The sequence below is a fragment of the Hydra vulgaris genome, chromosome 10, assembly GCF_038396675.1.
Source record: "Hydra vulgaris chromosome 10, alternate assembly HydraT2T_AEP".
In the NCBI taxonomy this organism is placed as follows: domain Eukaryota; kingdom Metazoa; phylum Cnidaria; class Hydrozoa; order Anthoathecata; family Hydridae; genus Hydra; species Hydra vulgaris.
The window spans coordinates 13,128,855-13,153,915 of record NC_088929.1 but is presented as its reverse complement, the minus strand read 5'-3'; the positions used below and the strand labels follow the sequence as shown (position 1 = coordinate 13,153,915).

At 27.0% G+C, this 25,061-nt stretch overlaps 1 protein-coding gene across 3 annotated transcripts in view; it reads left to right on the top strand.

Moving 5' to 3' along the window:
- The window catches only part of LOC100202086 (amyloid protein-binding protein 2), a 38,269-nt gene extending 13,719 nt beyond the window's left edge, over nt 1-24,550 (top strand). For all 3 annotated transcript variants that reach the window (XM_065807287.1, XM_065807288.1, XM_065807289.1), the window contains exons 3-17: nt 994-1,082; nt 1,474-1,613; nt 3,915-4,041; nt 4,120-4,288; nt 10,085-10,141; nt 10,260-10,360; nt 11,674-11,779; nt 15,161-15,285; nt 19,426-19,511; nt 20,091-20,196; nt 21,142-21,226; nt 23,386-23,445; nt 23,587-23,692; nt 23,803-23,880; nt 23,990-24,550. In XM_065807287.1, coding sequence (XP_065663359.1) covers nt 994-1,082; nt 1,474-1,613; nt 3,915-4,041; nt 4,120-4,288; nt 10,085-10,141; nt 10,260-10,360; nt 11,674-11,779; nt 15,161-15,285; nt 19,426-19,511; nt 20,091-20,196; nt 21,142-21,226; nt 23,386-23,445; nt 23,587-23,692; nt 23,803-23,880; nt 23,990-24,165 — 1,611 coding nt within the window. In that variant the 3' untranslated portion in view covers nt 24,166-24,550. The remainder of the gene's footprint in view (nt 1-993; nt 1,083-1,473; nt 1,614-3,914; nt 4,042-4,119; nt 4,289-10,084; nt 10,142-10,259; nt 10,361-11,673; nt 11,780-15,160; nt 15,286-19,425; nt 19,512-20,090; nt 20,197-21,141; nt 21,227-23,385; nt 23,446-23,586; nt 23,693-23,802; nt 23,881-23,989) is intronic.
- The last annotated feature ends 511 nt before the right edge of the window (nt 24,551-25,061 follow it).

The window sequence follows — 25,061 nt, the reverse complement described above, 5'->3', positions numbered from 1 at the left end:
GAACAATGCAGTTTCTTTACAAATAAGGTCATAACTAAATGGAGCGCCCTTTCACAAATCTTAGTTGATTCTCCATTGTGCATGTTTAAAAATAAAATACAGTAGTTTGTTTAGGTTCCCTCATTGGAAATGGAACTGTTTCTGAAATCTCAGCATAAAAGGTCGGGCCCTTTTTTACCTGGTGGTTTTTATCTGTAGCTTTTTTTAGTAAAACTTATTATATTACTTTTATTTTTTTAAATAATTAATGTATGATTTTCTGATAAATAAATAAATTTTAAACAATTTAAGCAATTAAACAATTACTATACTCACTAAATCAAGAAATATTCAAATAACAAATTTTCATATAGTAACAAACCAAAAAAATAAGGAATCACACTGACAAACAACTCAATGCTGCAATTGCACAAATAAAATCAGACAACTTATCATTATGTATAGTTAGTATGTATATTATATCCATTTACTGCATCATGGATTAAAATTTCTTGAAATGGTTTTTAAACTAGCTGATTGGGTTTTTTATTAGAACACACAAACAAGTACTGGAACTTTTTGCTAGTTATTTACAACATACAAAATAAACTAATTTATTTACAAACGGTAAACCAGGCAAAGCTTAATACTATATTTTCATCAAATGTTGGGAGCATAAATTAAGTAAAGTTGCAGGTTCAAGTAAAATTGCAACATTCTTGTTTTTTGTACTATAGAAATATTTCAATAATAACAAATAAATATTTCGATATATGCTAGACTCAATTTCTTGCAGCCTATTTCACCGTTAGGTTAGTTGGAAGACAACAAAATGAAAATAACCAATTTATATATTTTTGTAGTTTAAGTGCTTCTTATTAAATCTAAATTAAAAAAAAATTATTAAAAAATTTTTTTCTGAAAAGACAAAAAAAGTTCAATTTATTCAAAAACTGTTCATTTAGACCTGCTTTTAGTCTATTTTAATGAAAAATTTTTATTAATTTTTTTTAGGCTTACAACTTATGTTTGACGGATAATTTATATTTTCAACTTTCTGATTTGAGACATTTCGAAAATGCTATTAAAGACACAGAGAACTGGTAAATAGTTTAGTTAATTAATTTTAGATAATATTGTTCAAGTATGCTAAATGAAAAAATGAAATTATGTAGGCTTAAACAAAAAAAATCTCAGCAAGTGAGATAAGAAAAAATGCATTTCTCCACTCAGGTTAGAAACTTTAAATAAATTTATTACATTACAAGATATAGTTATAACTTGTGTGTAGCTACAAATGCTGCAGTAGCGCAACATATCACTTAAAATTTTGTAAATAAAGTTATGTTGTAATTATTAGTTACCACTTGTTGTAAGTTGCCAAATAATCTTAATCATTGAATATAGTTTTCTAAAAATTTTTAAAAAATTTTATATTTTTTTTTGTAATTTTGTTATAGTTAATTAAAAAATAATTAATTCTTTTTTTTTCAGGAACATAGTGCACAAATGTGTGCACATACTTTTAGTTAAACGTCCTAATTTTGGCATACTTCTTGCTTCACAAAAAGCTGCTGAGTACCTTAGAGATCCTTTGAAAATAATTGAGTTTACTTACAAGGCTTTGCAACTAGGTTAGTTTTTTTTTAGTTTTAATATTTAAACTTTTATCATCTGTTACAGGTTTATATACTTTAAGTGTTTTTTTATGTTTTTCTCAAGTAAATTTAAATCATCTTTCTGGCTTTTAAAGGTTCAGAACAAAAAAAAAAAAAAAAGTAAATTAATGGTTAGAATTTAAAAAAAAAATTTAGAGCATTTTTAAAATTGAATGCAATAATTACAAACTTTTAATCATTTAAAATAAATTTAATAAAATCATTTAAAACAAGTTCTTTTAATCATTTAAAATAAATTCATGATTGTCAAATAAATGTTGTTTTTTTAATTTACCTCTCCAAGGCCAGTAGTAGAAAAAAAAAGAAAAAGTAGGAGGCTACTTTTTCTTCTTTTTTTTTTGTTTGTATTTTATTTTTTTATGTTGTAGTTACAACCCTCTTTAACTACAAAACACAAACCTTAAGGAACAAATGCAGTACTACCAAGGATTTGATATAGATTGAACTTGGAACTTCTTGATTACAAAGCAAACGCTCTACCACTACACAGCTATTATATAAAAATTTTATAAATAAAAATAATTTAATCTATCTTTTTATTTAATATTTATTATTTCACTGAAGTTTGATAAAATTGCAGCAGAAAAATTATTTATTAAACAAAATTAAAAAAAGTTATTTTACATTAAATAAATTTTAATAAGATATATAAAACAATTATTGTTTTTATTAAAGACTGTCAATCTAAAAAATAAAACAAACAACTATGGTTAAATAAAGATCATTAAAAACAGATGTTTTGTTTATATGAAGAGCATTTAAACAGAATGTTCAAGACCCCTTACTTATGTCGCTTATTTGGCCAGAGCCATTATTCAAACTTTTTACCTTTTTATGTATTAGTTTTTATATGATAACTAAAAGAAAATCATTTCATTTAACTAGAATTCTTTTAAACCAAAATTTTATTCAACTAAGTTTTGCATAAGAAATAGGGAAATCTTGACATTTTATTTGATTTTGTGTATATTTACAATTTTACAATAATATATATTTTACAATGGGCATGCAAAATTCAGAGAAAATATAAATATCTAGTACACAAAAATCAAATTATAAAATTTAATTTATTAATAAATTGTAAATAAAAATAAGAGGTAATTATAAATACAAATTATAGATAAATTTTTAATGATTCAATTAAATAAAAGTGACAAAAAAAAAAAAGGAATTATATGATAATAAGAAATACAATGAAATTATAAAAAATAATATTTTTTTAAAAAAATTGGTCCCAGTTGTTATACAATTGTGTAATTAAGAAAATTTCTTCAGGGAAAACCCATTTTGATAAAATTAAAAAAAACTTTTGCTAAACTTTTCATAGATTGCTCAATATGTTTTAAAAAATGTTTTGTTATTTACACTTTTTTTTAATTATTATTTAATGGCCTTCTGTTGTAAAATAGAGGTATATATTGTAAAAAGGTTCTCTAGCAGATTCCATAGCAGCAGAACCATGGATGGCCACTCTGGAATCAGGTAAGAGGGGCAAGTGAGATATAAGTTGATATAAAGTCTTAATATTCTATAAATGCTGTAAAAACCTTATTACTGGCTAACACGCTGATGAACATATAAATATATAGGATTTATTTTATTTGCTATGAAATTTTCAAGGTTGAAATCTACTATTATAACATTCATTGATTTCTAAGTGATCATAGATCAATCAATAAAATTTAACATGGATAAATCAATAAAAAAAATATTCAATAAAAAAAACTAGAATATAAATGTTTTTTTAGGTGTTAGAATTACTGATATGAAAACTTTTTGAATTTAATAATAAATTCAATAACAATACTCTTATTATTACTGGTTTTTTATATTGTAGTTAGCTGATTATAAATTATTTTGGGTTGGCATTAGGTTTCCACAAAGTTTTTTAACACAAAGGGGTCACCATAACAACATAGAAATCAGGTCTGCAAAAAATTTTCAAATCTGATCTCAGACACTTTTAGGTTGGCAGTTAAATTGATATTGCTAAAGGCAGTTCCTTGTTTTGGGGGCTAATATAAACTTTATACTGTATATGCTATTATTATAAATAAAGCTTATATTTTTTCTGATTTGCAAGATATGTGAAGAAAATTATTTAAACTTTCAAATGAATCTTCAAATATTTTAACAGTTTTGTGGGTTATTTTTACTGCAAGCTATAACTACCATGCTTTGTTTTTTGAAAATATTTCTGGTTATCTATTAATTTTTTATCAAAATTTCTATGACCATGACTTTTATTTTTTAAAGGTGCATTTTTTTTGGAACACGGTTTGTATGATTGCTCCAAAATTGTGTACCAGAGCATTGATATTGTTGATTTAAATGGAAATATTGACCATAACATTCTATCTATTGCCTTTGAAGTTGCATTACGGTAATAAAACTTTCTTCTTTCTATTTTTTATAAATATTTTGATACAAAATAGTTTGATGTTTTTACTGTTTTTTCTAGAGTTGGTCATGTTTTGACACTTAATTGTAATTACAATGATGCCAATACTGCTATTTTAAATGCTTCAATTTTGTTGACATATATGCAAAATTGTAATTTGAAGCCAAATTGTGCATTCTACTACACTTTATGTAGCATGTACATGTTTTCTTTATCACAATATGATAAGGTAGATTGTTAATTTATTGTGTTTCTTTAAACATTTAATTTATATTTAATCATTTTTCTTATCATATTTGCTAATCAAATATGATAAGAAAAAATAATCAAAATCAGTTTTCTTATCATATTTGCTCTTTTTTTCATACTTGTATTGTATAATTTATTTATATATTTATATAATGTCAGGTCAAGTTATCCTACTACTATTTAATGTTAGGTCAGGTTATCCTGCTACTGGTAACATGTAACCCAGTACAATCTGCTTCATGTCCTTCTGTCTTGTAGGATACGCCTTTTTAGACAAAGGCTAGGAGATGTCAACTCCAACTTAAAATACCCCCTGCCTTGGGCCTCTTAGTTAAGTAAAGGCTAGAGATGGTGTATCAATAAAAATACCCATCTTGGGCAGATGTTAAATGCATCCAGCTACTGTCTTGTAGAAGGCCTCCTAGGCAAAAACTTAAGGGGTAAACAGATTCTATCTGTTGACCAGCCTTGCACCCCTTCTTTATCTATTAGGCTGGCACAGATGTATTTTTAATACATTGTTTCCAGTTTAGGATGTTGAATGCTGGATCTTCTTGACTCAATGCATGGGTTTTGCTTGTGTCTCTGTTTTTATGACTAGGCAACTCATTCTATTATCTCCTAATGAGGGTACAGCTCAAAAACTCAGTTTTATGGTTCTGAGGCCAGCTGGTAGTCAGGTTTCCCTGAACTCTGTGGTAGCTCTCAGAGAGGCTGATTCCATCAACAGCTGAAAAATATCAAAGTATTAACAGTGCCATGTTGCGCATTAATGGTGTCCCTGTTAATACTTTTGGTGTGCATTGCCGAGGCCACATTTGGAGTCCTTTGTTACAGCTTAGGGTTTATTAATAGTAATAAGGCAATTGCTTAGGCTGTTAAACAGTGTACTGAGTATTATCTATGCTTGGAGTCAAATTTTTAACAAATTCAAAAATGAATAAAGTACCAAAAACTATAAAACACAAAAAACTATCGCTATCACCAAGTTCTCTAAACCTATCATTCACTAATATTTGTGGTCTTAGAAGTAAATTTTCTTCTGTTGAGTCTTATCTCTTGCAAAGTTCACCTGACCTACTTGCTCTTTGTGAGACTAATTTGAGTTCAGCTGTCTCATCTTGTGATCTTAGTGTTGATGGTTATCTTTCTTTAATTCGTAAAGACTCCAATAGTCACATGCTTGACCTGGGCATTTACATTTGTAAGAATTTACCCATTTGTTGTGAAACTAGGTTTGAACCACAGACTATTCTTTTATGTGCTTTCGTTTAGCACCACTTCACTCTATCTTCTTTCTCTTTGTTCTATATTGCTCTCCTTCATCTCAAGACTGCACTCTTTTTGATGTTATTTCTGATCATAATGACCAAGCCTTCTCTTTATCTATCAGCCAATATCGTTGTTGTTGTTGACTTAAATGCTCATCACACTGAATGGCTTGGCTCTAGTGTCAGTGACTCTGCAGGCATTAAAGCCCACAACTTTTGCCTTTCTCAATCCCTAACTCAAATAGTCAACTTTCCAACTCTCTTTCCAGACAACCCAAATGATTTACCTTCTTTACTCGACTTATGTCTTGTTTCTGATCTTAGTCAGTGCTCAGTTTTTCCACATTCACTTTTAGGTGCTTCTGATCACAGTTTGATCTCTCTAAAACTATTATCCCATTCTTCTTCATCATCGGAATCCCCCTATCATTGTACCTCTTACAACTACCTTAAGCTGACTGGGATTCTTTCCGTGATTTTCTTCGTTATGGCCCTTGGGTAGAAATCTATGGTCTTCCTATTGACAAATGTGCTTCTTACATAACTTCGTGGATTCAGGCTGGCATGGAGTCTTTTATTCCCTCTCGACGATTCCAGGTCAAGCCTCACTCTCCTTCATGGTTTTCCTCACACTGTGCTGCTGCGATTGCCAGTTGAAACCGTTACTTCCATATTTATCAGCAAAACAATTCTCCAGAACACAGGCAACTGTTTATTACTGCTAGAAACCATTGTAAAAAGATTCTGTCTAACGCCAAAGCCCGCTATTCTCAGGTCATGAAATCTTGTCTCAAAAATTAGGCTCTTGTGACTTCTGGAGAATCTTTAATAATACCAATTATAAGGGCAAATCTTTAATTCCACCTCTCTTGTATGGTTCAGACTTTGTCACCTCACCTAAAGATAAAGCTGAGTTGTTTGCTAAAAACTTTTCATCAATATCATCTCTTGATTCCACTAGTTGCGTTCTACCTGATATTGCCAACAAACAGGTTGATCCATTGCTTGGCATTCGTATCACTCCAACTTCTGTATCTAAAGTAATTTCCTGCTTAGACTCTTCTACAGCTTGCGGCCTGGACAACATACCTGTTATAGTCTTGCAGAAGTGTTCTCCAGAGCTATCCTCTATACTTTTATAACTATTCAACAAGTGCTTATCAGAGTCTTGTTTTCCAGCCTACTGGAAAACGGCATCTGTTATCCCTATCTTCAAAAATTCTGGAGAGCGATCTGATTCATCTAACTACTGTCCTATTAGTCTTCTTCCTATCATAAGCAAGGTTTTTGAATCTTTAATTAACAAACACTTAATTTCTCATCTTGAATCTAATAACTTACTTTCTGACCATCAATATGGATTTCGATCTTCTCATTCTACAGCTAATTTGCTAACAGTAATAACCTTACAGTGGGTTTACAGTGGCTGGTGAACTTCAATTCAGATAATACTCCATTTTTTTTAGCCAATCGTTATCGCAATAATTTAGATCTTCATATATTTATGAATGGTAATGTACTCGATGAGTCATCTACTCTTCATCTTTTAGGATTAGCTCTTATGTCTGATCTTTCTTGGAAACCATATATCAAATTCGTTGCAAAATTAGCATCTGCTAAGGTTGCATCTCTTTATCGAGCTTGACACTTTCTTACTTCGGGCTCAATTTTCTATTTCTATAAATCTAACATCTGGCCTTGTATGGAATACTGTTGCCATATCTGGGGCAGATCTTCTAATGATGCCCTTTCTCTTTCAAACAAGGTGCAAAAATGTATTATAAACATAGTTGGACCTACTCTTGCAGCCAACCTCCAACCATTATCACATCATTGTAATGTTGCTTCTCTTTCTCTTTTCTACAAATACTATAATGGGTACTGCTCTAAAGAGATATCATCTCTTGTGCTATCTACTAAAATTTATTCTTGTTTTACTTGTCATTCAATTAAGTCTTTTCATTTTTCTGTGACTGTTCCTAAGTGCTCCAAAAACTCTTATTCATCTAGTTTTGTTCCTCGAACACCAGTTTTTCGGAATTTGCTTTCTTCATCTTGCTTTCCTGATTTATATAATTTGCAATCCTTTAAGTCGTCTGTCAATTGTTATTTTGCTCTACATTCTTCATCTTTTCTCTCCCAGTAACTTCCAACTTTAATTAGTGGTTGCTTTCAGCCTTGTTAGAAGCAAAGACATTTTTAAAATATATATATTTACCTATATTTATCTAAATCAAATCAAATTTAAATGTCATTAAATTAGTTTTACTAGTATATTATTAATATATAATACACTTTTTTGATACAAAATATTACACACTCTGTATAAAACAAAGTTATATTATGAAGTTTTGTATTAATAAATTTTTTTTATTTGTTTAACAAATGCGCTTTGAAATAAAAAAAATGTTTTAAGTGTTGTATATGTGATAAAAGTGTGTTACTTCTTCATATATTCATGTGTGTGATCGTGGCCTAGAACAATAGCTTTTAATGGTCTTTTAATTTTTTGTTCTTGTTATTTACTTTCTCAAGGGCAAGGGGGCCATTACAGTTAAGAAGGCTACTCTTTTTTATGTTTTAATAATATTCATCTCCTCAAGGCCTGCTTTAAAGGATTTTTTTTTATCTCTAGATATTATTAAGTCTTGTTACGAATATATGTTGTGATAACTTATAAGTTTAAATTGTAAAAGATTAGTTATTAGTTTAAATTTTATTCTTAATTTTTTCATTTACATTTTCATAGAGGTCATCAATATAACTTAGAATAAAAATAAATTAATAAAAAAACATCGAAGGCAAGTATTTATAGCAAGCATTTAAAAAAACACATTTAAAGATTATTACTTAATAAAAGTTGGACATTTTTATGCTTTATCTTAGATTTTCATCAGATAAAAAATAAAGCACTGCTCAGAGCCCATATTTATAAAGAACGAATCAAGAAATTTTTTTTTCCATAAAATCTGATATTTGAACAAGTTAAGTACTTTTTTAAAAGAAAAAATTTTATATCATTAGAAAAAAAGCTAGTTGATCAAAAACAATTTTTTCATTAATTTGGATAACATATTGAAAATGAAGTAGGATAAATTCTGTTAGAGAAATATGCATTGATAAACAATAAAGTAGTTTGATATAGCTAGTACATTTTTATATGAAAATTTAAACGAACAATTCAGGTTTAAGAAAGGTACAAAAATTGTTTTGTAATTTTACTTAAGTAGATAAATGTTAACTTTTTGTTAATGTGTCTTGACTTGTTACTCCTAATATGAAATTTAAAGAAAAAACAATCAAAGATTTTACATAAATTACTCATTGCGTGTTTTTACATGCAGAAATTTATCAATACATATTTTTAGACAAAGCACATATTCTACATTATAAAAGCATCATGAAGTTTAATAACATCATAACATTTTAAAAACCTACAATTTTCCATGATTGCTCTAGATCATCAACCTAAACAGTTTTACAGTATAAATTTGTTTAAGTTGATGACTTAAACAATCATGGAAACTTTTAGAAAACAACAGCACGGAAAGAGATTTTTTTTTAAACCAACTAATTTTTGATTTTAATTACAAAACTCATTACCCTCAATATACACAGGATATTTTAAGTTTTACTTTGGCTTAAGGCAAATTTTCCAAGTAATAGTTTGCAAAATTTTAAGTTTACTCTTTACGATACTATAAAAACATCTTTTTTAAATAGATAAATTAAAATCAGTTTAAACATCTTTAAGTTGTTTTATAACAATGTCAACCTAAAATCTTTTAAGTGCATCAATATTCAGTAGTAATGTAGTGGTAGAGGGCTTATCTAAGCAAGAATTTCTGAGTTTAATCCTTGCCACATCCTTGGTATTACAGCACTTAACTCCTTTCTCTGTGCTCCGGCCTTGTTCATCAAGGTTTGTGTTTTGGAGTTGTAGAGTTGATATAGGTTTGTAATGACAATTAAAATAGCCTCCTTGACTGAAGTGGCCTTTTTGGTCTGAAGGAGGTAAATTACCATTAAAAAATGCCATAAAAAATACAAAAAATAACATTATCTAAATGTTGTAAGTTATGTGCTTCGATTTACATTTGATTTACAAATCATTGCAACAATTTTTTCTCAACACACATTCTAATATTAATTCACTTCTTGCATTTTAAACACAATTACATAAACTGAGGCATGACACTATAACTCTCTGATGTAACTAAGGCATGACATAACTGAATAACTGAGGCATGACGTGATCATTCTTTTGTTATATGAAAAACATATTTTCATATAACAAAGAAACAAAATGTTTGCTCTTTTAATATTAAATTGCACTGCGTTTAAATAAAAACAAAGTAAAATATGTATATTAAAATAAAATAAGTAAAATATCAGTATGAAACAATAATAAACATTCAAAACAATATTTATATATATTTATTTTGTATTTTTTATCTAATTTATTTTTATATGTTTTTCTATATTGATGTATTAAATTTATTCAGGCATACAATTTAGCTCTACAAGCAGTTCAAGAGTTAAATGATAGTTTACCGCCAAAAGTAATTTCTTTTTCTTTTATAAAATGTTTTGACATAAAATCATTCAGTAATAGGCAATTACATATACAAAACCATGGTGATTACATATACAATATAATTGTCATTATTTGTTTTATAGATAATTGTTGACACACTACGACAAGCTTGTAAAGCATGCATTATCAAAAGGTTGTTCTGTGAAGCCAGAGTGTATACTTTAGAAGCTTTGAAACTGGCAAGGTTTATATAGTTTCTATGACAACTCTTTTAAATGCATTGTTTCTATAGTTTCTATTATAAGTCAGCACTCAAGCTATTTACCTGTGTTTTATATTAATTAAAACGCTTTCTAGAGAAATGCACTTTAAATTAATTTCAAGATTTACTTTTTATTCAACAGAGTTAATAACCTTGATTTAATATTATGTATGTGGAGAGATATTATTTACCATTGTTATCAAATTGTTGATGTCTCCAGTAATGGGATTAAAAATTTTTAAAGACCGGTTTACCACCTCAATACATTTAAAAATCAGTTCACATACACTAAAAAAAAATTTTTTATTTCTTACAATGGATATTGAGAACGGTGTTTTTTTTTAGTGATTTGTGAAGATAATTATTACATGTTATGTTATTTAACAAAGCAATGTTTAGTAAAAATTACACAAGCAATGGTGGCTTGTGTCATTTTGTATTTTACTCTGTAATTTTGTAGTGAAACATTGTTGTCTGTTAGTTTATAAAAAAAAAAAAAAGTTTCTTAAAATGAAACATTTTATTTCATTTGTTTCTTTACTTTTTTTTTTTTTTTTCTTAACTTTTACTTCTTACTTTTTTTCACTTGCCTTTAAAAAGTTAAAACACTCGTTGCAATGTTAAATTATTATATCATGTTATGCATATTATTATTATCACCCACACAATTTTATCCACAATATTAAGAATTTTTATTGGTCAATCTTTATGTGGGTACCTCTAATAAAAAAAACTTTCATTTCATTATTTCAACGAAATTAGACAATTTAGTGACTGATATCTATACATCTATACATTTGGTTTGTTATTATTGCTAGTTACTTTTATAAAACTAAAAATGGCAGCAAAGGCTAAAACTGTTAAAGTTGCTTAGAATATATACCAATCTGTTTTTATATAAGAATACCAACAGATTTGTGTCCCTAATACCATTAGATTTGGAACATATAAAAAGTTAAAACATTCATTGTGATGTTAAATTATTATATCATGTATTATGCATACTTGTTTTGTTAATATTACTACAATTTTAACATAATATAGATATTTACAATATAAAGTTATGAATTAGAGTTGTGTTGTTATGTCTGTAGATTGTTTGCTAATATTTTGACATGTTTTAACTAAGCTATTCATTTAAATATTTGCCATTGTGTAACATAATTTTTACATCATTCATTTGTAATTAAACATTTCAATTGAGTCAATCATGTGAATTGTTTACTAATCTGTTTTTAAAGTTATTTTGAACTTAATATTTTTTCTTTTTAAATATTTATTTTTTCATTTTTTAGATATTGGTTTGGAATACGTCATTTAAAATATGCAGACTGTCTTTCTGATTTTGCTTTTTATCTTCTTAGTATTGATAATGTTGGACTCTCAGTAAAATATTATGAGGTGAGTGAGTCCCTTGATAATGTTGATAATTGATAATGTTGGACAATCATTGAAATGTTATGAGGTGAGTGAGTCACTTGATAATTTATAATGTTAGACTATCAGTAAAATATTATGAGGTAAGTGAGTCCCTTAACTTAAAGGTAGACTTTATTTTTGTGCAAAAACTATTCATGTTGGGTTTACTATTAAAAAATTTGTTTTTACTTATTGTTTAATAAAAACGGACATTAAAAATCATGAATAGAAACTGCGTTAGCTGGAGAAAACCATGGACGCAAATGAGTCTGAATACTCAGTTCTGAATCTGAATTTACAAGAGTTGTCAAACAGAAGACCCTAAGTACTGTGAGTAAAAAAAAATCACACAAAAATTTGTTGATGAAAAAAAATAAGTTTCAAAGTAGAATGAGTAGAAACTAAGCAGATGTTTGAAAAAAGACAAAGCAATAATCAAAAGAGCTGATTGATTTGAAAGTATGCAGTTAAAATGTTAGCTTTTTGTGTGAGAAATAACAAAAGATAAAAAAAGTTTAAGTCTTGAGATATGGTGAAGGATGCTGAAGGTAGAAGGATGCTGAAGATAGAAAAAAGGATCATGAAAAACAAGGAGAAAGACAATAAAGGCTTATATTATATATATATTATAAATATTTAAACGTTTGACAAACAAATGTCATTTTCATTAACTTCATCATCTTGTTTCTCCGCGCAGCGACCTTGTTCGTCAAGGTTCGTGTTTCAGAGTTATAGAGTTGAGAGAGAGTTATAACCACAATTAAGTAGCCTCCCCGTCTGTAGTGGTCTTCTGGGCCTTGGGGAGGTGAATTAACAAAAAAAAACTGTTATTTTATTTAGTTTTTTGTGTGAAAGTTATGCTTGAAACATTGAAAAGATTGTGTACAGGAACATCATTTTGATGCAGTTGTCAGATCAGACAATGTAGTTGTCTTATCAGAGCTGAACAATGATGTTACTATTTATGCTGTTTAACAAAAACCTGTGAAAAGATTGATGATTAAAATATATTCCACTCAAAAGTTTACTTAGTGTTAAATACTATCTATTTCATTACAAATTTTCTTTCTGATACTCTAAAGTACTTTTTCTGATAGAAACTTTGTTTCAAATTAGCTCACAGCACAATTAATAATATTAATACTTTTCACTCAAGCAGCTTTGAACAAACTCCTGCTAGGATAAAGTAAAAGCCAATTCCTTTTTTGATTAAATTACAAATGCATTTAAAAAAGACCTGTCTGGTTGGAGGTTTTTTATAAAGGAGTGTCAAGATTGTATTTTGTCTCCAATGCTTTTTTAGTTACAAAAATCTTTACTTAGAGCATAGCATCAAGAAATAACTATTGCCTTTTATTTAAAAGACCTAAGGAAAGACATTTTACATAAATGACCATAACCTCGAAGAATGTAATCAGTAAGTATTACAGGCTCGGTAAAAGGAGGAGTGCTTGCAACATACAAATGAAGGATTAGATTTGCTGTTGTCAGCCATCAAGAATGAACCAACGGGCCTAGCTTTTTTTTAAAACTTTCTTTCACCTCACCTATTTTATTGACTTGCACATGTTATAAAGGTACTGTTGATCTTTTCTAATATTATTTGTCACAATATTATGTAGAACATTCGGTAAGTTATTCTGTCTGACATTAAATTTGACAATTTGCAACTCATGACAATTTGCAAGTGGTTTCCCAATGTTGCCACTAAATGCAGTAGGTCCTGAAGTGGTGCCATCTAATTGCGATACTAAATTTCTTAATGGTAGTTCATTAAAATGGAACATACACACTAGCCATTGAGCAGGATATCCCAAATGCAGTTCCAGCAATCTTATTACACCATTGTTCACACCAGTATTTACATTAGCTCCATCAGAGCCAATAGCAATCACATTATCAAGTGATATTTTGTTTTCATCAAAAAAATCTATAACAGCATTCTTGATATTTGTTGATGATGACGTCTTTGACGCCTTATCTTGGTTTGTTCTATGATTTCATGTTTTTTTTATAAATAAATATAAACTTAGTTTTATTCAATTTGCAAAACAAAATTTAAAAATAGATTTAAATTCAATAAATCATATACAAAAGTTCATTTATTTGATATATATGTGGATATTGGTAATCTATATAATATTAATAATACGACAGTCTTTACATACTTATAGTATACTAATCTTTATACACTCATAAATATTAAAGTTTTCAACAATTTTTTTTTAAATAAATAAATAACAATAATTTTAAAAAGTGTTAATTAGAATCACTACAATTTATACAATAATAAATAGTAAATTAATATGTAAATTAAAATGATAAGAAAAGCCTAAAAATGCCTAAAATAAATAAATAATAATAATTCAAAAGAGTGCTAGTTTGAATCACTCAATAGATGATTAGTTTATAATTTAATACTGGTTTATAAATCCAGACATAGTTTTATTTCGGAAAAAATTGAAAAAATTAGGATCAAATACCAATACCAAAATACCAATAAAAAGCCTAAAAATGCACAATATAAGTCCCACAACAGAAAAAGAATGCCAAAAAAAACTTGATTACTATTCTATTTTTGTTATATCATCTAATGGTAACAATTTATCACAATTTAAAATAAAATTTAATAATTTTAGAAGAAAAATTACTAAGTAATTTGATAACAACAAAAAAAGCCTAAAAATGCACAAATATGGTAGAATAAGGTCTTTTAGCGTCAAATGAAAATAAAAAAAAGTGAGTTTTTTTTTCCCCATTTAACTTTTATCGTTCACGAGCAACAATTTAAACTACTCATGATTAAATTTTACAACCATTTGGTTATAAAATTTAATCTTGAGTAGCTATTTTATTACTATGTAATTGAATAATGATAAAAAGCATAAAAAAATACAAATATGGTGATTTAAAGCCCCCTGGCGGCAAAGGAAGACATTAAAAAAATCAAACAATTTTTTTCTAATCTACTTCATATTATTTAGGAGCAATAATTTCCAACAAATTATCACTATCCAACAAATTATCACTATCCAACAAATTATCACTATCCAAAGTCAAAATTTTTTCTCATCTACCCTAATGTTTATATTACAAATAATATTTCTGTAGAGTTTACTTCTAATTTTTTTTTAAATTAATATCACATGTTTACTGTTGTTATTAATAACAATCTTGTTCTTAATATAATAATAATCTACTAAATAACTTTTAAATATTTATACTACAGTATTTAATAATGTTTATGTTTCTATTTTTTTTTTTTTGCTAACTAAATAAATTCATAGGACATTATTACAAAAAAAATGTTTAATGTTGAAAAGGAGCTTGTTGAAAAGACTTTATATATTCACTTTTTTTCAGATGGCTCTGAGTGTTCGTAAAGAACAATTAGGCGAAAAAAATATATTAACTGCAATGACGCATGAAGATCTTGCTTATGCTCTATATGTGCGAGACTACAGTAAAGGTGATTTTGAACATGCTAGGTACTATTATATTATTATTTTATTTATGTTTGTATGAGTATATATAAATATGTATGTATGAGTATATATAAATATGTATGTATGAGTATATATAAATATGTATGTATGAGCATATAAAAATATGTATGTATGAGTATATAAAAACTCTATAAAAAAGCAAAAATTAACTGTAAATATTTATTTAGAAAAAAAGAGTTGTATATTCTAACATTTTCCTAGAAACATAAATGAGTTTTTTTTTCTACCAAATCAGTTTACTTTTAACATAAGATAAGATGATTTTGTACTGCATTGAAAAAAAAAGTTTTGCATGAAAGAAGAAAAGAACATGTTTTTGGTCTTTTTGATGTTTGATTAAATGATGTTTCTTTTTGGTGTTTGATTAAAAGTGTGTTTGTATTTATAAGGTAATGCAGGGTTACATTGCCAGGTGGGTAACATGTGTATATTAAATGTTTTTATTAGTTACAAGTTGACTATTGTTTAAATTATTTTAACCAACGCGACAGTTATCTGTTGAATGAACAAATATAGCTATTTTTATCCACGTAATTGTAAACATAATAATGACACAAAACGGCGAACACAAATTAAACTTATTCTTAACTTTTTTTAATGTTAACCAAGTTCAACATACAGATTGTATGATCTGGAAGCCATGAAGAAAGTCATTAATGATGTGAGTGAAAACAATGTCAGTATAAGTAAAGCAGCATTTATATGCAATATTAATAGAACACTATTTTTTTTTATTTTTTTTTGTTATTCACCTCCCCAAGGCCTAGAAGGCCACTTCAGATGAGAAGGCTACTTAATAGTGGTTATAACCCTCTCTCAACTCTATAACTCCGAAACACGAACCTTGACGAACAAGGCCGCTGTGCAGAGAAACAAGTTGAATGCGGTACTACCAGGGGCGTGGTGGGGATCGAACTCAGAACTTTTTGCTTATGAAGCAAGCGCTTTACCACTACACCACTACCGTATTAATTAGTCATCTCAAGAAAGTGCATTGTAAATAAGTTGGACGCCAAACAATTTTGACAAGAGAAGAAGAAACATTGATTGTTCATACAATTCAGAAAGTTGGAGACTCGGGCTTTGGGATAGATCATTGCAATGTTGCGAGTATTGTGCAAGATTACATAAACAATAGTGGTAGAGACACTAGCTTTAAGAATGGCAAGCCTGGAATTGATTATATGAGTGGTTTTGAGGAGAAATGGAAAAACGAATTTACCCGTTGGATTGGACAATCTCTTCTGCTAACTGTGTGTATGCGTGCAATGTTGTTGTTGAGAAAATTCATCTAATAATAATAATAATAAGCCACAAAATATATTCAATGTAGATAAAAAAGGATTTCAAACCGACATGTAGATTAAACAGGATTTCAAACCGGAAGCAGAAAATTCTCTGCAAGCGCAGATTAAAGAATCCACATAAAATGGTTGGTACTTCAATTAAAACAGTGTTCACAGTGCAGGTATGCTGTTCTGCAACTTGTCAATTTTTATTACCATGAATTGTTTATAAAGGTTTTCACCTTTACAGCACGTGGTGCAATAGCAGTCCGGACAATGAACTTTACAACTGTTCTCCTTCAGGTTGGATGGATTCCTCCCCCCCTGCTCCCAATTTATTGAATGGTTTGAAAAGATAATTATTGCGGAAACAAACCAATTAGAAGGATTGAAGCTTCTAATGTTAGACGGACACAACTCTCACATATCAAAAACTGTTGTAGACTATTGTATTGCAAACAACATTGAGCTACTTTGTTTACCTGCCCATACAAGTAGTGTTTTACAGCCTTTAGATGTAGGTGTTTGCAAGACAGTCAAAGCATCTTGGAAGAACTGTTTAAAAACCTCTTATGATACAACGCTATACAAAAATGTAGATAAAACAACTTTTCTACAGTTGCTGAAATTGGTTAAAGACAGCGGGGCATTCAGTTGAAGCAATGCTATAATGGCTTTTGAAACTTGTGTTTTCCACTAAAGCAAAGTAGAATAACAAGTAAGAAATTGTCAATGGCAGAGCCTCTGACATTGGGTGTAATTATTTGCGCAAGTAATAACGGAAATCAAAATTAAGTTACACCAGCAATCAATGAATAATATAAGCTCTGTACCAATGCAAGTCATAAACTCAGATGAAATACAGGAAGTTCTGACTCCAAAAAAACAACTAGAAGCCTCACTATTGAAACATCTTCAGCACACACAACCTGTGAAAAGCGACAAAAAAAGAAGAAGAATCAAGAGAACATTGGCAAAATGTCAGACATCTGATGAATCTCATGCAAGATTAAATGAAATGGAATCAACAAAAAAAGCAAATCTAAAAAAATAAACTTTTTTTTATATATTCAAATAGACAATATCAGAACTGAATCTATTTGATATCTTTTAAATAACAATTTTTTGTTATGTTTTCAGCACTACTTTACATTTTTTTTAAATGTGGTAATTTTTAAAAAGAAATTGTAGGATGGTGCTAGTATATATTTCAAATGTTTTCTCTATTTTATTTGTCAAAATTACAATTATTATGTTACCCTTATAAGGTATTTTTAACATTTAAAGCATAAAACATTTTACTGTCAAAGTTACCCCAAATAGAGGGTAAAATTGACAGTGGCACTACAGCAACAAAAATAATTATCTATCAATAATATTACACAAAAAATTAAAATTTTTAACAGTTTATGGCAGCAATATCATTGGTAAACACTTAGAAATATTGGATACCAAATTTTTTAAGTTGCACGCTAGAAAAAAATTTTATTTTAAAAAGATGTGTTAATGTTACATCACTTTGCTACGGAGAAGTAAAAAAAAAACAAATAAGCTAGAAGAAGATAAACATTTTTTGTAAAGTTAAAGCTTTAAGTTTTTTGGTGAAAATGTTAAAACTTTTTTATTTTGAAAATCATATTCATACAAATCGCTTCGAACTAATACAAAAATATTTTAAATAACATTTTTTTAATCTTATTTGTAATTTTATGCCTAGGTGGCTCCTGTGCATGATGTAAAGCTAAGAAGAATATAACTGATTTAATGTATACAAATATGTGTGTGTGAATATATACATACATATATATACATATATATATATACATATATATATATATATATATATATATATATATATATATATATATATATATATATATATATATATATATATATATATATATATATATATGTATATATATACATAAATATATATATATATGTATATATATATATATATATAAATATAAATATATTTATATACACACATATATATATATATATATATATATATATATATATATATATATATATATATATATATATATATGTATATATATATATATATATATATATATATATATATATATATATATATATATATATATATATATATATATATATATATACAACCCGTAAATGTTGTCCGAAAGTTTTTTCCATATTTTGTTGACAAAAAGTAAAAATTAAAATGCAAGACCAGAATTATTTTTTTTTATTAATTGAGAGACTGCCTGCCCCAACCAAACCCTCAGTCGATGTAGCAACACTCCCTTGCGGGTCAGGCTAAAAGATAGTAGATGTAGCAGCACTCTCTTGCGGGTCAGGCTATTTGTCAGTCGATGTAACAGCACTCCCTTGCGAGTCAGGCTATTTGTCAGTCGATGTAGCAGCACTCCCTTGCGAGTCAGGCTATAAGATAGTCGATGTAGCAACACTCCGCGCATGATTTACAGTAAAAAAAATTAAAAATAAAAACATTTTATTAAAAAAATTAAAAATAAAAACATTTTATTAAAAAAAATAAAAATAAAAACATTGTTTATATTGTTAAAAACATTCAGAATGTTTTTAAAACATTCTGGTCAATTAAATTTGCGTTTTTGTGGTTTTTTTAAAAAACGATTTATTTGTAATTAAATTAATGGTTTTTACTTTCGTCCAACAGGCAAATGTTGGACGAAAGTCAAAAGTAATTAAAAGTGGCGTATGTGTTGGCGTAAGAATCACTTTTTTCCTTCCGCTCTTCCCAAAGACACCTAACTATAGATCTATATATATACATATATATTTATATATATATATTCAATGACAATAAAAAATGACTTTTTTTAAGGGTTCATGCTGAACAAGCTTTGATGGTGCTCTTAGAAATTCTTCCAGTTGATCATTTGTTGCTTTCATCATCTAAAAGAGTGGAAGGTAAATTATTTTTTATTTATAATAAAATGGTATGTAAAATAAAAGTTCTACCAATTCAATGGTACTACAATTGAATTGGTAGAACTTTTATTTACTCTTATTTAGTTTAATTCTCAGAAAATCTTTTAAAGACTTGAAGGAATTTTTTTGGTCAAGGTTTTAAGGTTTGGTTTAGGTAAATTTAATCTTTTTTGCTATGAGGCTAGAGTGGACAGTATCTAATTATGCACATAGCTAGCAATACTTGCAAAACATTCATTGGTTGGATTGAAATTTTTCTGCAACCTAAATGAATTATTATGTGTTTACTTTATTTGATTTACAAAAGAATCAAACTACGTTGGCATAAAATAAGGTTTTGTTTTGCATTTTTGTGTATGAGTGTATTTGAGTTTTATTTTATTTTTATTTAAAGTAGAAACATGCATATTGTCCATATACAGTAATATATGTTATATATTACTGTATATGGGCGTATATGGTTTATAATAAACCTTGAAAATCTTAATTGTGAGCTGTGAGTCCACATATAGTTTTAAAGTTTTATTTCTGTTTTAATTTAAAAAATTGATGTTTTAGCTTTAATTTTGGAAGAAGTTGCAATTGACAGTGATGACCCAATTGTTGAAGACAGGTTGCTAAAGTGTGCAGAAAGTCTTCATATGGATTCATTACGTTTAGCAAAGTATGATTTTTAAAATAAACTTGATTGTGTATATATTTGTTCTTTCTACTTGTTTAATTACTTGTCTATAATAATTTATACATATAATATCTAGAATGCTGTATAAAGAGTAAAATAAACCTACAGGAAATAAAAATCTAAAATACTCTGCATATGCAGGTGATAAAAGAAATAACTCAGGTAGTTAAAGGTGATACACATGTGGCATTACTACATGCATTACTAACAAAAACTACCCTCCTGAAAGGTAGCAATGTACTGTCACCACTAATTTTTTCTTTTAAGTTAATACTATTTTTACTTTTTACTTAACCGGTACAAATAATAAATTTACAGCTTATACGATGATCAAAAATAAATTGATCAAAACCAATCCAAATAGTATTTTAAGTGAATAATTAATGTTCAACAGATTATGAAAAATCCATGGAATGTCACTACCCAGATTTTTTGCTAATTCCAAGTAGTTTCGGAATTCTCAAAATTTTCAATAATTTTCTATAAAAAAATTAAAGCATGTGAAAATGATTTTTAATCTTTTTTTAATCATGCCTGCTATTTATGAAGTTATATTAAATACTTTATTTCTTTAATGTTTGCAAATGATAATTTTGATCATTTTAAATTTCGAAAAATATTTTATTGGAATGCATTAAGAAAAAATGTGAAATATGAAAAACAAATGTTGATTTTTTTAACTTATTTCAAACTGTTTTACTAAAAAAATCGCAGAGAAATTCAACTTGAAAAATTGATTTTGAGTAACTTTTCTAAAATGAACTGTTAGTAATAATTTGTAAACTCTTAGTAATAATTTGTTGTCATTATGTTAATTTATGTTAATTTATGCAACTTATGTTAATTTTTTTTTTTTTTTTTTTTTTTAAATTTAAATTGCATTCACACGTCATAATTTTTGTAATTACACTTTACGTGTATATTTAGAAATACATTTGGTGAGTATAATGTTCAAACAGCAAAGCATTATGGTAACCTAGGAAGATTGTATCAATCTATGAAAAAGTACAAGGTGTTTTTTTTTATTATTATGCAGTTATTGTTATATTTTACATAACATGTACATAGCAATTTTTGAGTTTTAAAACTACACAAGTAGTAGCAATACAAACCTTTGTAAAAAAATCTGCTCTATAGAGTTTTTATTTAAGTCAATTTTAAGTATTAAAAAAACTAAAACTTTGTAGTACAATTAAAAAGTTTAAAAAAAATCACAGATAAATGTAAACAAAAAAAATTGGTTTTTTACTGATTGATATGCACCATACATATTATATCTAAATATGGTTAAAAGTCAAAATAACAAGACCCAAGGTAATAATAATTTTTTTAGAGTTTTTATATTTTTTGTTTTCAAACTAAATCGGAAACATTAGATTTTTCTAGATACATATTGAAAAGTAATATAAAATGAAAATTGAAAGGTGTGCCAAAATTTAAACTTATTTTCAAATTAAAATTTATTGAGTATTAATGTTTTAATACTACTTTATACTTAAGTGCTTGCTATTTTTATGATTGGAAATTATGGCTAGCCTGTCCCAACCAAAAACCAACCACTGTGAATGTGTAATAAGCTTCCAAAGCATTTTTGCAAATTTTATCATAAAGTTTAAAAGTAGAGTGGAATTAAAAATGATTATCTTCATTACTATATTCCCTACTGTCTCATTTATATTATAGTATCTATTTATTGATATTATCTAAATTCTTTTTACATGTATTGCAATTAAGAAATAAAAGTTATTTTAAAAAGCGAAAACAATAAGCAAAAAACGTCACATATATATTGTCGTATAAACGTCATATAAACGCCACATATATAGTCGTATAAACGTCATATAAACGTCACATATAGGAACTTTGGCCTACTGAATAAAACTATTTAATAAACTAGAAAATAGGCATACAGACTAGAACTTTGTTGTTTATAAAAGGGATTTATCATAAATATTAGAATTTTGTTATCCATACTAGCCCATATTAAAACTTTGTCACACACATTAAAACAATATTGTCTGAAATAATGGTTGAATGAATGGTTTTGTGACAAAAAAAAGTGCTAATTATTAAAAAAAACTAATTAACTAAAGTGTTAATTATTAATGAGGTTTCATTTGACATTTTATTTAGTATTTAAAAGGTTTCAGATATTGTAATTTTAAAATAGGATAAAACTTATAAATGTTTAAACAATAAAAATAATAAAATTTGAAACATTTAATAACAAATTAAATAACACATTTAATGCTGATTATTTCATTACATATTTCAAATTGATGTGCATTTAATCACATATTTCAACTTGATGATACATTTGATGACACTTTAAATAAAAAACTCTTTTTTGGGGGTTTTTTAATGTTATAGACTTTTTTTGTAGCTAAAAATAGCTTTAAACAACTCACTTATCATGAATTGAAAAATTATTCATATTCCAAATACACCACACTATATTACACGCACACACACACACACATATACACACACACACTAATAACATATCCCTATGCTATTGTTTTTGTTGACTATATTAGATATTTAGCATGATTTTATTAACTGGTTTTTTTATGCTTTGTTAGTCTGCATCAAATTTATTACCTTATTTTTAACCTATCTGGTTGAAAGTTTCAAGCATATTGATTTGAAGATTGATTAGTTAGATGGTTTGATGGAATAAGATTTCATAGCTTATTTGTGACATTAAAAAATGCCTAATATATTTATTTTTATTTTCAAAAGAATTTCATATAAATTTTTTTAAAGATTTTAAAACAACTTATTCCTAATGATGATTTTTGATAATATTAAAGTTTTTTTACAAATCAAACGCATGTTCAAATAGAGCAATGTAGTGATTATTATTTCATTACAAATACCATGAATGTGCACCATACAAATTCCCCTTTTTTTTAATGAGTTTCCTAATGTTATCCGGTTAACATGTGTGAAAATTATTGGAGATAATTAAGCAAATAGTAATTGCAAGTCTGATTTTACGTTTGATATGAATCAGTGTAGCCCTTGCTTCATAAGTTGTTTGTTCATGTTTCAGAGTTGAAAGAAGGTTTTAACAACATTAAATAAATAAGAGCATTTTGCTGCAATATCTTTTTTTTGGGATATTACGTAAACTGTTAAGAAGTAGATTAAAAGTGATTTTTTATTTAGGAAGCTGAAGCCAATCATTTAAAAGCAATTTATATCAAAGAGAAGCTTCTTAGTTGTTCTGTGAGTTTTCTTTCTTTTCTAAAATTATTTTTTAAACTAGTACTTTTTTTTAATACTCGTTCTGTCACTTATAGTTTAAGTTGAACTTATTGCTCCTTGAAAAAATTTTAAATAAACTTTTTTTATTGGTAATTTTATTAGGACTATGAAGTTGCTCTTTCCATTGGTCATTTGGCTTCTCTATACAATTATGACATGAAAAAGTATGATGAAGCTGAGCAATTATATAAAAGATCTATAGAAATAGGTGAGATTCTAAAATTTAAAATCAGAATTATTGTAATGTTAATGGTCTTTAAACCATATATATTTTTTCGTTTATGCTTTTAAATTTTAATTTTATGCATTTATTTACAGGAAGAAAATTGTTTGGTGTTTGGTACAGTGGTTTAGAATATGATTACCGGGGGTTGATACATTTGTATGAAGAAACTGGTAACCTGTTGTTGATTTTTTTGTAATTTTAGTTTAGGTCCAGTTTTAAATGATAATAGTTAAATAAAAATTTTTATATTTCTTTAAAATTAAGCAAATTATTACATAGGTTGTCATGTTGAGGCTGCTCACTACCGATCTAATTTAGCTGATTGGAAATTTGAAAGAGACGACAAATTTTCTAAAGCATTATATATTGAACCACAAGAAGACTATACTGATCAAGTGTGTGTTAAAACTATTTTACAAAATGTCAAAGATAGATCCATAAAAAGTGGTTCTTAGTATATATATATATATATATATACATATATATATATATATATATATATATATATATATATATATATATATATATATATATATATATATATATATATATATATATAAAATATATAGAGATTTTTTAAAAGACTAATGCGATAACTAGAATTTAATATTTTATATAATCTGTCCTTAATCAAATTTTTTTTTTTTTTTGATATTATTTTTTACAATATTAATCTTTTTTTGTGCACTGTTTTTTATTTTTGTTATTAAAATTTTCTTTTTTAGAAAATGTCGCTTTTCATATTTTAATTTCTTTTTTAACGTAATTATAATTTATTTTGATAAATCTTTCATTTGACTTGTAAATATTTTACTTTGATAGCAACTTTTATGCTCTGTATTTGTTAATATTATCAGAGTTAAAACAAATGTTTATAAATCTTTTGTTTGTTTCTTTATACCTTATAAAATTTATCTCTTATAAACTATTAAAAATTAGAGTTTTGCATAAAATTGCAATTTGACGTCTTTAAAATAACAAAAGATTTACTGCATAGTTTAAAATGAAAAAGATTTACTGCATTATTTAAAATAAAAAACTGCATGATTTTAAATCTTTAAAAAGAGGATTTGTATATACTTTTGGCTGTTAGTAAAGGAATTTTGACAAATAAGATTTCTAAAATTTTTAAAAACTACACAGCTAATGCCGCCATAAATAAATAATGCCGCCATGAATGAATAATGCCGCCATAAAAAGTTAAAAGTAATCATATCAGTCTCAATAAAATAAAAAAAGTAAATAAGTTGTAACAATAAATTAAAACAGTTAAATAATAATAATAAAGTTCTAAATTTTATAAAATCTCATAATAAAAAAAAAATCATCATGTAGCCATAACACCCGAGTT